Consider the following 13169-nt stretch of genomic DNA (forward strand, 5'->3'; position numbering starts at 1 on the left):
GGAGAGGTTGCAGTTACTGAAGATGTTATATTCTGCTATACTTAATCAACACTATCAAAAAGTGGTAATTAAATTAATGTATCCCTATCGGATGAGCTGCTGCCTAAGCACTGCTCTGTGCTAAAGCACTGGTAGGAGGAGGAACGACAGTTTTCTGCAGCTGGGTCTTGTTTGACAGTTGTGCTGTACATTCAACACTCTTCAAAGAACAGTAATTCCAGCTGTTACAGTAGGAGCTACAGTGGTTGCTGCTGAGAAGTTCCTGAGGAGAACTGCTCTGGAAAAGTCATAAAACAATACCTCAAGGGTCCGCGTTATGCAGAACTTGTGCATAATAAGGCCTTTTAACCCCTGAACCCAAAGCAAGGTTTGGGCTGGAGCTGCCTGGTGCTCCTGGGCTGAGAGGCCACATCGCTGGCACATGGTAAGGCAAACCCATGTTTAAATTCCATAACGAGGAGGTGCAAGAGGAGGAAAGAAGGATGTCTTCTGTGGCGGGGAAGCCCCTAGGACATGGCAACAAAAAACACAGCCGGGTTACCTCCTGGCAGTTAAAATTTTGGCAATTTGGGCGGGGGGAAGGGCACTTCTGGGGTGGGCTCGGTTTAACCGAGTCAACGCTTACAAAGCTGAACGGCCCGGGAACGGGAAGGGCAACCAAGAGAAACACCAGGGGCAAGAGACCACTGCTGCGTGAGGGTGGCGGCAGCCCCGCCCGCTCGGCGACCGGCGGGAAAACCTCCCCCGGCCCTCTGGCAAGAGAGGGAGGGGGTGAGCGACAAGAGCTTCACTCCCGCCTCCTCGTCCTCCTGCTCCTCCTCCCCGCCGGGCTGAGGGGGCGGTGCGTCCGTGAGCGGCGGGGCGGAGCAGGGGGCGCGGGGGGGCGCGGGGGCCGCTCCCCGCCCCGCCGGCAGCGCCGCCCCCTCCCCCACGTGCCCAGCCGGGCGGAGCGGGCGGCGGCGGAGCAGGGATCGGCCGTCCCCTCGCCCCGGTACTACGAGCCCGCCGACTGCGGCTCCGCCCCGTGGCCTCCGGGCCCTGCCAGGGGGTGGGGGAAGCTCCTCGCCGAGCACCGCCCTCATCGGCTCGGCTCGGCTCCCCTCCCCTCCGGCGCGGCGCCCCGGCCCCGGCGGGGACTATGCGGAGATGGTCGTCCCGAGCCGAGGCAGGAACAAAGAGTCGCCGCCGCTCAAGCCCGGGCAGCAGCAGCAGTCGCCAGGCGCCAGCCCCAGCCGCGGCCGCCGGCCGCACTCGCCGGGCAGGCAGCAGCTCTCCGGCGGGGCCCGCACCATGCGGAAGGGAGGCGGCGGCCGGCGTGGAGCCCGGGGCGACCCTCGGGGATCCTGCCGGGAGGGGCCCGCGGCCCAGCAGGTCCCGCTCCCCCTCCGCCGCGGGCCCCTGAGGCTCCTGCGCGTCTTCGGAGAGCAGCTCCGAGGTGAGGCTACTACCCCGAATCCTGCCCCCTCCCCGCTCCCTGTGCCCCCGCCAGGATGGGGGGCAGCCCTTCCGCCCGGGGGGAGCGCGGTGGGGCTGGGTGTCGCCTCCAGCCCCTCTTTCCGAGTGTCCCGGCACGGCAGGCGAGCCCCCGTGGTACGCGGTGGCTGTTCTCGGGGAAGGGAGCGCCGGGACGTCCTTCCTCGGGAAGCAGCGGTCCGGGGGTGGCGGGCAGGAAGCGGGCACCCCGCTGGTCTCCCGGCTGGAGGGAGGGAGGCGGGAGGGCGGTGTCTGGCACTGCCCGGGACAGGGGCCGGTCGCGCTCCCGCCCTGCCCGGGCCCGTCCTCCAGCCCCTCACAACGCGGTGGCGGGTAAAAAGAGAGAAAAGCTGACAAGAGCCACACGGGGATCGGCGAGAACCAGGGGCAAGGGGAAGGAAGAAGAGTTTTTTTTACCACTTCAGCATCCTTTGGGGGAGAAGTGGGGAAACGTGCTGTTTGTGTAACTAACTCTTGTTAAAACAGTCCCTCTGGTGGTGTTGACTAGCGCAGTTCATAGTGCTGGCATGACCAGCTTGTTTCTTGATAACGCGCTGCTGAAGGAGTGGAGGGTTGTGTGTACTATAAAAGTCTCGACTTCCTGTTTGAACAAATTTGTCGGTAACATACCTGTGTAGAAATCCTCCTTTGACAAGCTATTTTGTAGATGTTCTTTCAGAAATAAAAAACTTAATGATTTGTATAGTCACCTGAATAGCCTATCTGTGCTGTTTAAAGCTTTTATGTGTAATTACGAACTCTCTGTATGAAGTTTCAGCATTTTTGAAGTCTAGTCAAGATTTTTACTTAAAACTGATGTTGCAAAGTTCAGAGTTCCTTTTACAGGGGCTGTTCTTAAGGTACTTGTGTTCTTTTGGCAGTATTTGTTGTCGACAAAAAGGCCTTCATCATAAAAGCTGATAGCAAGATATGGCTCACATTTCTTCTGGGTAAGTAGAAGAAATATATTTGGGAGTAAATGCTCTTCTTTTTACCTTTCTTTCTCCGGAATTGTAAACTGTCAAAATGTATTTGTAAATACATCTTGGAAAAACACAAAAAACATAGCTTATGTTGAAAATGGACAGGAAATAACTTCCTGCCTGGTAACTTTTGTAAAGCTGTTACTGTAGCAGTTGATGTGGTATCACAACATTTGTAGGAAAAAGAATTCCAGATATTTATGGATCTTTCCTATTCAGTCATTAATTTCTAGGGGAGAAAAAAAAGCAGCAATTCTTATGGAGTAATTTATTCAAAACAGCTTGCTTGAGAAGAATTATGGATGGAAGAACATAGAGCTGTAGGGGGATGTAAGTTCAGATGTTATTTGGGAATATTTTTGAGTAAATAATGAAATGGCTAATGGCCAAAGTCTTGAAAAAAGCACCTAAAGTGTTTGTGAAATTAAATAAGAAATGCATTCCTAAAGTCAACAAATGTTAAGTAGTAGCATATTTGTAAGATGCAGAGTTATATATACCCTTAAAGGTATTATAGTAAAAGACTGTCATGGTACTCCAACGATGCTGGTACTATTAATCACAGCACCAGTAGTCCTGGTTGCCAAAGGGAGTTTCTTCAGTTTGATGAATTACATTGCAAAGGAATAGCAGGGAAATAACCCTTAGATTACAAACTAATTGATGAATAGTGTTCCTGAATTGCTTTGCTTACATCTGTTTAGTCAGCATTTCCTAGACTCACAGTTACTTAAATGACATAGAAACATTAAACTGATGGTCAAAATTGAAAAATTATTTGAGAGCAGATTAGGGAAAGAGCTTTATAATTTCTGGGATTTGAATTTGTCTGTGAAACTCAGATAATCAGTTAAATACATCAGGGAGGTATTTACATTTTTAATAGCAGTAAGACCTTGACAGCAAATTATGTGATAACATACAATATTTGCAGTAGCAAAGAATACACTAAATATGAAATAGTGGGGTTTGATTAGTTTTACTGGTATTTGAATTTTTGTTGTCATTTTGCTTAAGCTTTAAGGCCCATGTTTTAAAAACAGGCTCCCAGAGCTGGAGCTGGTTTTGTTATAGAGTGTGAAATTTTTTCTCATGCAAATTACCTCCAATGCAGCAATAAAATTGTCAAAAATTTCAAGGATAGTCTTATACTACACTTTACCCTCTTATGTTGGGGTTTTTTTTAAATGACCATTGACTTGAGACCTTTTTCTTGAAGGTGTCCTTTTTATATTGAACAGAATCTCAAAATGGAACAACTTGACTAAGTTGCAGAAGTAGTCTGTGCTTACAGGTTCCTCATTCTTTCCAGTTTTGCTGTATTCCTACCTCAACACTTTGTGGGTATTTGCCAAGTATTAGTTTCTTGTATGCTTCACATCCTGCTAGATTACAGTATCTCAGCATCTGTTGTTCTCTTGGTAAATAAAGCCAAAGAATGGCTTTATTCTTCAGTATTTAATTTCCAGAATTAAAATCCTTTTTAGATGCCATTCATATTGCTTTTCTTAGAACAGCACACAGGCAAAAATAGGAAATCTATCAGATTTTACATAATAGCCCTAGTCTGCAAAAATCTTATCATATGCTTTGCTTTTAGGGATTCTTAGGTTGGGTGAGAAAATGGCACCTGCAAGTTCAAGTACATAGTAGCTGTGTAAGTGTTTGTAGCATTAGACTATAGTATTCCCTTCCAGTCCTCTACTTCATTCTTTCCCCAGTAAGGACATTAATAGGATCAAAGGATGGTAATTTAAGAGAGCTGATCTGAATGTTTTGAATCAGAAACTAGATTAATGCAGTGTGTTGAAAAATGCCGATTTGTACTCACAGTGGAAGTCCATGAATTAAGACCATTGTCTCTTGAAATGTGAGTAATTACATTGCTGTGCGATAATGAAAGGTCTTAATTTTGTATTTATAATAGAGTGATATTGTGAATTTTTGTAAAAATGTGTATGAAATTCTCCAAAATAACTGTGAATGTATTTACTGTTCCTGCATTGACTTAAAATGAAACATTTACTGAAGAATAAGATTGAGAGATATTGTTTTCTCAATGAAATAAGTGGTATGTTTGAAAGTGAAATGTAATTTCCATATTAATAGATAATTTATTTGCATCAATAAAATACTGCATATTTGGCTTATTTGGAACCATGTGAATTTGAGATAATGAACAGTATTGGTAGCTAATATGCATTTGACTTTATTGTATATTCTTACCTAACATATAATCTGTCTTAAAATTGATTTTTTTTTTTATTTTATTTTTTTTGTAGATGTGGTATGTGTATATGTGAATGTATTTCAGCATCTAATCTTACTGGGAGTCTTAGGAATGTTGCTAAGAAATGAAATAATGCCCTGTGCCAATGTGCAATTATTACTCAATAAGTAATAACTAAGAAAGATATGGACTGCTCTATTTCATTCCATAGAATTACTGCAAAATGTGTTTTTCTTACGGAACATGGTTTGCTGCATTGCTGATATAGCTAATGTGTTTACCCGGAATTCCATGTCAGATCAATATCTGCTTTTCTGAAAAAGAAATTTGCAGCTTTCCATGAGAACTAATGTAAATGTCCTTAGTATAAAAAAAAGCCTGCAGCTCCTGAACCTTTCAGAAGACGTCAAGTTCTGCTTACACTGAGCAATTCTTTGTTGTTTTTTTTTTTTTTTTTTCCAGAAAGTATATGTAATAATGTGAAGTTTTAAGTAAAAGTTTGAGGTCTTCATTTTCTAACTGGAATCCAACCTTGCCTAACCTCAACTACTATGTGAAGTGTTCACCTTGAGCTAAATGTTAAATGGTACAGGCAGGTAGTGTAGAATTTTTTTTCCCTGTTAGGTAATTTTTGTTTCTTTTTTTTTTATTATTTTTAATTTCTGTCTTGCCCAGCTTCACCTTGCAGATCTTCATATACAAAACTTTAATTTTAAAATTAGATCATAATGCAACAAACTAATTTTGTGAACCTTGTAGTGACAATGATGACAAGTACTGCCATCACCAGCACTTCCAGGCTCTTTACTGGAGGAATATCTGGTTTGGATATGTATATAGTATGGCCAGTCTTCGCGAGCGAAGATTTGGGAAAGGTCATTAACCCTTTGAGCCTGCGCAGTGGATTTTTTTATACTAGGACATGAAACGTACATGAAGTCCACTCCCATTCCACATAAATTTAGTGCTTTTGCAAAGGTGTTTTTCTTTCTCTTATTCCTGCTGCTTTCCAGAAGCAGCCAACCACACTCTTGTAAAATTCAATCTGAACACATGTGCATTCACTAACTCTCTGACTGTCTTCTGCATCGATGTGCTGGCATTGCTGTATGTTTTACCGATGTGTAAGCAATTTGATCCATTCCACATCGCCATAGAGGCAAGGGCTGTGCCCAGGAATGGGGGGAGTTGTGTGCTGATCAGCACCCTGGAGAGAGACACAGTGCTCAGCACCTTTCTGGCCCCAGCTGGGTGTAAGTAGGGCAGGTGATTATCTTCTCCGCTTTCTCTCTATTCTGTAAAGCCTATGTGAATAAGAGGGCTCTTCATTAACCATAAAGATTTTCATGGATTGAAGACAACTAGTCTGCCAGACCCTTCTGTGGCAGAAAGCCACTGTGTGCCTAGAGGGCAACCAAGACACCCTCAGTCTAGGAGGAACACTGTGATCCCCCTAAATGCCTGCCCATTATCCCTCACTTATGCTGGCTTTGCTTCCATGCTGAGCTCTGTATACGTTGTCAATGCTGCCCAAGGAAAATGGAGTGGTTTCTGCTCTCTGTGGATCTTGTCATGCTCAAGAGGTCAGAGACCTAGATTGTTAACCTACTGCTTTATCATCATTTGTCTTTTTCCTTTGTCCCTCAGATTACCTCTGTACTTATGTGACAGCAGTGAAGACAGTCTTCGAATGGACAAATGGAACGTTACTGCATGCAGTCTATTTTTTCTAGCAATTATAGTCACAATGAGATTTGTGTTGGTTGTCATGGTCCATTTGGATTTCTGATATTTACATCAAAATGTAATTTGTAAATTAAAATTTATTTAATGAACTCATGGGGAGAGAAAACAAACATGACAAACAAGGGCTCAGTCCCCTTTGTAGAGACTAGTCTAACATGGGAATTTACTTACTCATCACTTAAGGCATGAGGGGTTGAACTCACAGGTTCTCTAATTCACAACTCAACTTGAAGCTTCTAACCTGTGCACCTGTGAGCAAGATAATTACCTAGATGATGGTGGGAGTGTTCATCCTTCGTTTTTCATCACGGTGTAGGCGTCCCCTGTATCACACTGGGAAGTATGAAAGCCTCACCAGTCCAGCAGCTTCAAAAACTTTTTGGCTAAGCTGACATATTTATACCTTCCAGCTTGGAAGTTTGGTCTATAGCATTTCCATGAGTTAGCAGTTTCTGAGGACACTGCTGGACAATCAATATGCAAGGATTATGGCTGCAGGAGACAGCAAGCTGCAGGTGATAATGGCTGCATAGTGACCTTAAGCCCTCTCTGGTCACCAGGTCCTGCCTGTTTTTTGCCCTTACTTTGGCCTAGCAGCACTGCTTGTAGCATGCATCAGGCCTTAGCTTGAGTTGTGTATTGGCAAAAATCTGAGCAGGAGTTGAGTGAACAGTCACAGGAGGTGTCATAAATGCTAAAAATATTTGTCCTTATTAAAAAAAAAAAAAATGCTTGTAATTCAGTTTTGTTGTTGATAGATGTAGTACGTGCATTAGATTCTGGTGGTCCCACTTGAGTGATGCAGGATATAGGTTGAAACATTGCCTATTGCTGATTAGCACAGCATAATTTCAGATTTTGAGAGACCTGGCCATGACAGTTAATTCAGATGTTCCTATTCTTCTCTTCCTCTGGAGTCTTGAGTACCTTCTGTGCATCTGTGAAATAGTACTGTAATTACTACGATGAACGTGATTTCATGTTCAGTTATTTATTTGAGTAACTTCGCACCTTTTGTTTCCTTTACAGCTGTTTTTGCAGGAGTCCTACATTGGTAAGGTTAAATTTATTCTTTGAGAGTAATATGGTATATTAAAATAATAAAAATAGAACTTTTACTTATTTTTAGACAAGATATTGGGATAATTTAGATCTTTCCTCTCAAAACTAAATTGTCTGTGAGCTGAGTAGTTCTGTTCTTGTGAAGCTGATGTGACAGGTTTCTTAAGCCTGTTCAGAGAAGAGTAAAGCCTGCTTTTCAGGTAGAAAATTGTTGCTTAATCATTAAATGTCTGCCCTTAAATTAAAATACATTACAGTATTATATAGCATTATAGTATTATAATTAATGCCATAATAGAATTTACTAAATACTCCATGGGTTCATATTTTTTCAATTTAAAATTATCTAAATAGAGGAGAATATTGCTATAATATGTGAGTAAATAAAATAGCAGTTTGTAAGTAAACTTCGTTTCTTCATTGAATGTTCCTGGTATCTATGACTTAATACATTTTAAGCCTCTTCATTGGGTTTCAATTATTTTTTAACAGGTGTCACATAACAGCTCTATTTGAAAACGACCGTCATTTTTCTCACCTGTCAACACTAGAAAGAGAAATGGCTTTTCGCACGGAAATGGTTAGATTATGTTTCAGTGGTTGGAAAACTTCTGTCTGTAATCTGATCATGGGCTTCCCAAATCTTTTTAATGCGTTCTGGATAAGTAAATATATTGATCTCTTACAGCTAACATGCATTACACATGCAGAGTATTCGTGTGTCTTGTAGTTCATCAGTGTGAGTGTGTCGCTTCACAGTTCACTTAAAATATAATTTAAAAGTGTGATTCTGAAGGATCTAAAATACAAAACTATGCAATACCTTATACCTTACTTTCAGTTTTAGTCTTGTTATGCAGCCATTTTTCTAAATAATTTATTTATTTAATAAATGTTGCATATGTATACACCTTTTGTCTGCTTTTGAGAATTGTGAAATGCTATACTAGTGCATAGATACCAGATGAAATGAAAGATTTCCAGATATGCTGTGAAACAAGGTGAAAGGAAACCCACATTGCTTGTTTCAGTGACAGTAACAGAAGAGATTTGAGGAACTGGATAGTCCTCTTGAATAAGTTTGTCTTGTGTGTTACATTAGAAAGTTTGTTTAAAAATGAAGCTTGTATATGGCAGTTCATGAAGAAGTGGCCTCTTTAATTGTAAATAATAATTCTGCTCTCTTGTAGGGTCTTTATTATTCCTACTTCAAGATCATTATCGAGGCACCATCGTTTTGGAATGGAGTAGGGGCAATTATGAATGACAGACTAACTGAATATCCTTTAGTGATTAACACCCTACAAAGGTTCAATCTTTACCCAGAGGTGAGCTATATTTTAAAAATAATACCTTCTGTGAATCTTTTGTTTCTTTAGCTTTGACTACAAATTTTTAAGAAATGTTACTCTGGAAAATTGTCAAGATAAGGTGACTAATGAAGTGTTGCTTAAATACAGAATTTTAGTTCCAGATTTCAAATTATAAAACTACTTCATACATTGTGATCAGTTTTCAGACTTTGAGTATGTTCAGTCAAATCTGAATGCTTTCTAGATCTTAGTATTTATTTTGTGCAGTCTTCAAGTTGCAGTCCAATTCTGTACTTCTTGTCTTCTTTTGTTCTCTTCACTGAGAGCAAGTAGGTTGCTGACATTATGTACTTCAGGAAATATGACATATGAAATATCAGTAGTATGTGATAATAATGACAACAGTGATACAGGTAGCAAGAGGTTATTTTGTCTTGCATTTTGTATAGGACACATAAAACTAACAGTTCACAATGGCCATAAAATCTGTGAGTGGTAATAGTTTACTTAGATGTTGCAAAGGAAATTCCTCTGTGGAAAACTGATTGCTGTTGTTTTGTACATACTTGATGTTAGACTTGTTACCTGGTTAGATTGCTTTCCTACTCTTCTAGAAAGAACATGTGTTTAAGTACAGAAATGTTGGAGTCTCTTACAGTTTTGCCAGCGTGTCTCAAACATTTTGCAAAGGGGAAAACTCCCTCGGTAAATGTACATTTCTGTAACTCCATGTATCAGCAACAGCCTATTCTTTGGAGAACCAACTAATAATGACTGTAATTGTTGAGTACTAGCATTTTTACTCATTCTCCTGATCTGTTGGAGCAGAGCTGCTTTCAGGAACTATATGTGTAAGAGTTCTTGGCATGTGTGTATTTGTAGAAGTTGCATGTAGTGGTTTAGTTTGATTTCTTAATTCCTTACTCTGGAAGAACTAAATGCTAAATAGATGACTGCTTTTGTTGCCATGTCACTTGTTTTGAGTTTGCTTGTTTGTTTGTTTTAACTCCAAAGGGATTGCAAATCAGTTGTAGCAATGTCACATTAGGAACATATGCCTTATTTGGTACTAAAAAGTTTTTTTCTTTAGGTGACAAAGATTTGTTGACTTCAGCTATAGTCTGACTTTCCAGAATCACAGATACTGGTCAAATGAACTTGTTCTTAGAGAGTCATCAGTATCACCATGAAACATGACTAAGTAAATTAGATGATCAAAACAAGAGCAATCAGATGTAGTGGCTGACATTCTGTAAGAACATTAGGTTGATTACTGTGCAAAATGTGTAGGCTTGTCTGTTCATTCAGATTTTTTTAGGATTATACAGGCCTGTAGAATTTGGTGATAAGGTATGAATTCATTCATCTTTTCTGTGCCTGTGTGGGCGTGCAAAGCAGACAAATAGTCTCCTCTGCTACTTTCTGTCATTTATTGTTTAATGTCTAGCCTTTCTGTAAATAGTGATTTGGGGGTTGTTTTAAGTGCATTTCTTGAGTACTCTCATTTGCACATAACTACATTTATAAAACTGTCAATAGGTGCAACTTGACATTTGAAATGTGTCGTCCAGGTTTATCTAATTTTATGATTATGATTCTAATGGGTGGTGGGAAGACGCTTGTGGATTTATTTGTTGGCAGTGAAATGTTTCTTTCTGATATTCAGTATCCAGTCATGTTTTCTGAAAGTGTTTCATTTCCTGTATGATCTTTTGGGATCTTTCCAGCTCTTTCAGCCCATTAGTAGCATTTAGGCTGAATTTTAATAAAATGTTTGTTTGTTTAGTGGATTTCAAAATTCAGTTAATCAAAACCGACCTGGAAATCCCATTGCTAAATAGGATGTAAAACCCATTAAGAAAAGTAAAACAATTCACTTGTATGTACAGCCAGTACTAGCCATGAAAACTTCAAGGGGGGAAAAAAAAGGGTAAAGGAGAAAAAAAAAAGGTAAAATGAGTCTATAGCAATAACTGCATTGTTCATGTAAATTATAATTATAAATGGTAAAAAAAACCCTATGGAAAGCAGCAAGGCAGTCTTTGTATTTGTACAATGTTATAGTCCCAATAAAGTTGATTTTCTAAGTATTTGCTGCATAGTCAGGTTGTTCTAGTAATTGTGGTGCTTTCATTTCAGATGCAAAATGGCAGAGAGATAATGTGTTAAGTTGATTCTCTGGCTGTTTGTTGTTATGGAACAGTTGATATTTCAGTGTGTGGCAGTGATAATGAAAATCTGAGTTGAAATGAGGAGTGTTGCAAAGATGCATGTAGATGGCTTTAAAGTGCTCACTCTAAGGCACCTAGTAAAAAAGATTGACTGTTCTACATGTTATTTTACAGCAAAGGACTGACCTCATCTGCAGAGATCTGCTGGGCCTGAGAGCTAGTCTTTTGTTTTCCCAAGTTCTGTGTTTTCTGCCTCATCTAATACAGAACAATAAAAATTCCAGAAACACCACTGTGCTTTAATTGACCTAGCAGTTTTGTACTGCTTACTGATTTGCTTCCATTTTTATGCCCGTGTTAACTATTTCATGTAAAGTAGCTTTTGGCAAGAAATGTTTGTTTTGTTTGATACCTTTGCTGGTACCTTTTTAGGAAGTATTCACTCGAAACACCTGCAGCAGATACAAACACTTGTGGCATAAAAACCTTAAGTGGTTAAGATGAATTAGTTTTGGATTTCTGCTGGGATTTTTTGTGCAACGTTGGTTCAGCAAGAACGTTTCATGTGCCTGGGTAATGTCAGCTTCAGGACTGGTGATGCAAATATGCTAGACAGATGTCTCTAGGCTGCCATATGCACTTTGTTGATTATGTACAGAGCACACTCAGGTGACAAGAAGAAAGATATAGATTTGGTTCCCCAGTCATGTTGATGCCTGTCTGGAGATGGGGCAGGTGTGCACACATTCATGTATGCACCCATGCATTGTGAGAAGTACCAGGGCACAGATGTTCAGAAAGCTTCCAGGAATTCAGGATAGCACGCTTTACAAGGCACAATGTTGAGGCACAGAGTCTTGATCTAGAAAGATGTATTTTAAATATAGAGGATTTACATTGGGAGTGTGTAAAGGCCACAGATGAAGTGAGCCATGATGATTGGAGCCCTGGTATTAAAAATTAATGAGTTTTAGAATCACAGAACAGTTGTGGTTAGAAGGGATGTCTGAAGGTCGTCTAGTCTCAATGCTCTGCTCAAACTAGGGTGAAATAGAACAAGTTGCTCAGGGTCATCTCCTTTTAATTTTGAATATCTCCACCTCTGGGCAGCTTGTTCCAGTGTTTGACCACCCTCAAAGTAAGAAAGTTTTCTCCTATGTATGGGTGGAATTTCCTGTGTTTCAATTTGTTTTCATTGTCTCTTCTCTTGTCAACCAAAAAGAGTCTGTCTCAGTCATCTTTATTCTGTGTCCTTCTTGTTGTGGGCTGCCCAGAGCTGGACTCAGCACTGAAGATACAGTCTTAGCAGTGCTGAATAGAGGGGAAGGGTTGCTCCTCTTCTGGTGACATACAGCCAAGGATGTATGTGGCTTTTTTTGCAACAAGGGCTTATTGCTGACTCAAGTACAAATTGTCCACCAGGACTCACAGATCTTTTTCTGCAAAACTGCTTTCTAGCTGGTCAGCTCCCAACTGTACTGGTGCACTGCAGTATTCCTCCCCAGTGTAGGGGATTTCCCTTTCATTAGATTCCTGTTGGCCCAGTTCTCCAACCTGTTGAGATGCCTCTGAATGGCAGCACAAGCATCAGCAACTCCTTCCAATGTGTATCATCATGCAAACTTGGTGAAGATGTTCTTTTGTACCGTCATCTAGTCTGAAGATGTAGAACAGAATTGGCACCAGATAAAAAGAAATATTCACAGTTGTCCCCTTATCTATCAATTCAGTCATCTCAGGAGGCTATAAAGCTGGGCAGGTGTAGTTACAAATTTACCTTTGTAAATCCATGCTGATAGCTTCAAATCAATTTTTTGTGCTTTTAAAGTTTGGAAGTGTTTTCCAAGAGGATTTACTCCATCACATTCTCAGACATGTTCTCTGTGTTTCCCTCTTGCCCTTGTTGAAGATAGAAGTGATATTAAGAGTTTTATTAATTGTATGGGGAAAGAAAAGAGAGAATCATCTTTCTTATACATGTTTTCTGTGACACAGGGCTGAGACAGCTAATACTGCAGTGGTGAAACATATTTTCAGTCTGAGAACCCCTGGGTTATAACTTTCAAAGCAGCTCAACTGGAATGGCCACATTACTCATTTATGAACTCTATAAAGTCATTTATATCCTGACAGAATAGCTTGGTAATGTTATTAACTAATGATTTTGCTGTGAGATGAGTTGTCATTTTTC

At 40.7% G+C, this 13169-nt stretch overlaps 1 protein-coding gene across 1 annotated transcript in view; it reads left to right on the forward strand.

Moving 5' to 3' along the window:
* The first annotated feature begins 1146 nt into the window (after window positions 1-1146).
* Window positions 1147-13169, forward strand: part of DPY19L1 (dpy-19 like C-mannosyltransferase 1) — a 45908-nt gene continuing 33885 nt past the window's right edge. Inside the window, exons 1-5 of the mRNA XM_027729089.1 lie at window positions 1147-1435; window positions 2355-2423; window positions 7462-7486; window positions 7987-8074; window positions 8685-8822. Of these exons, the coding sequence (XP_027584890.1) occupies window positions 1147-1435; window positions 2355-2423; window positions 7462-7486; window positions 7987-8074; window positions 8685-8822 (609 nt within the window). The remainder of the gene's footprint in view (window positions 1436-2354; window positions 2424-7461; window positions 7487-7986; window positions 8075-8684; window positions 8823-13169) is intronic.

The sequence above is a fragment of the Pipra filicauda genome, unplaced genomic scaffold (genome assembly GCF_003945595.2).
Source record: "Pipra filicauda isolate LSUMZ 115617 unplaced genomic scaffold, ASM394559v2 scaffold363_size724302_pilon, whole genome shotgun sequence".
In the NCBI taxonomy this organism is placed as follows: Eukaryota; Metazoa; Chordata; class Aves; order Passeriformes; family Pipridae; genus Pipra; species Pipra filicauda.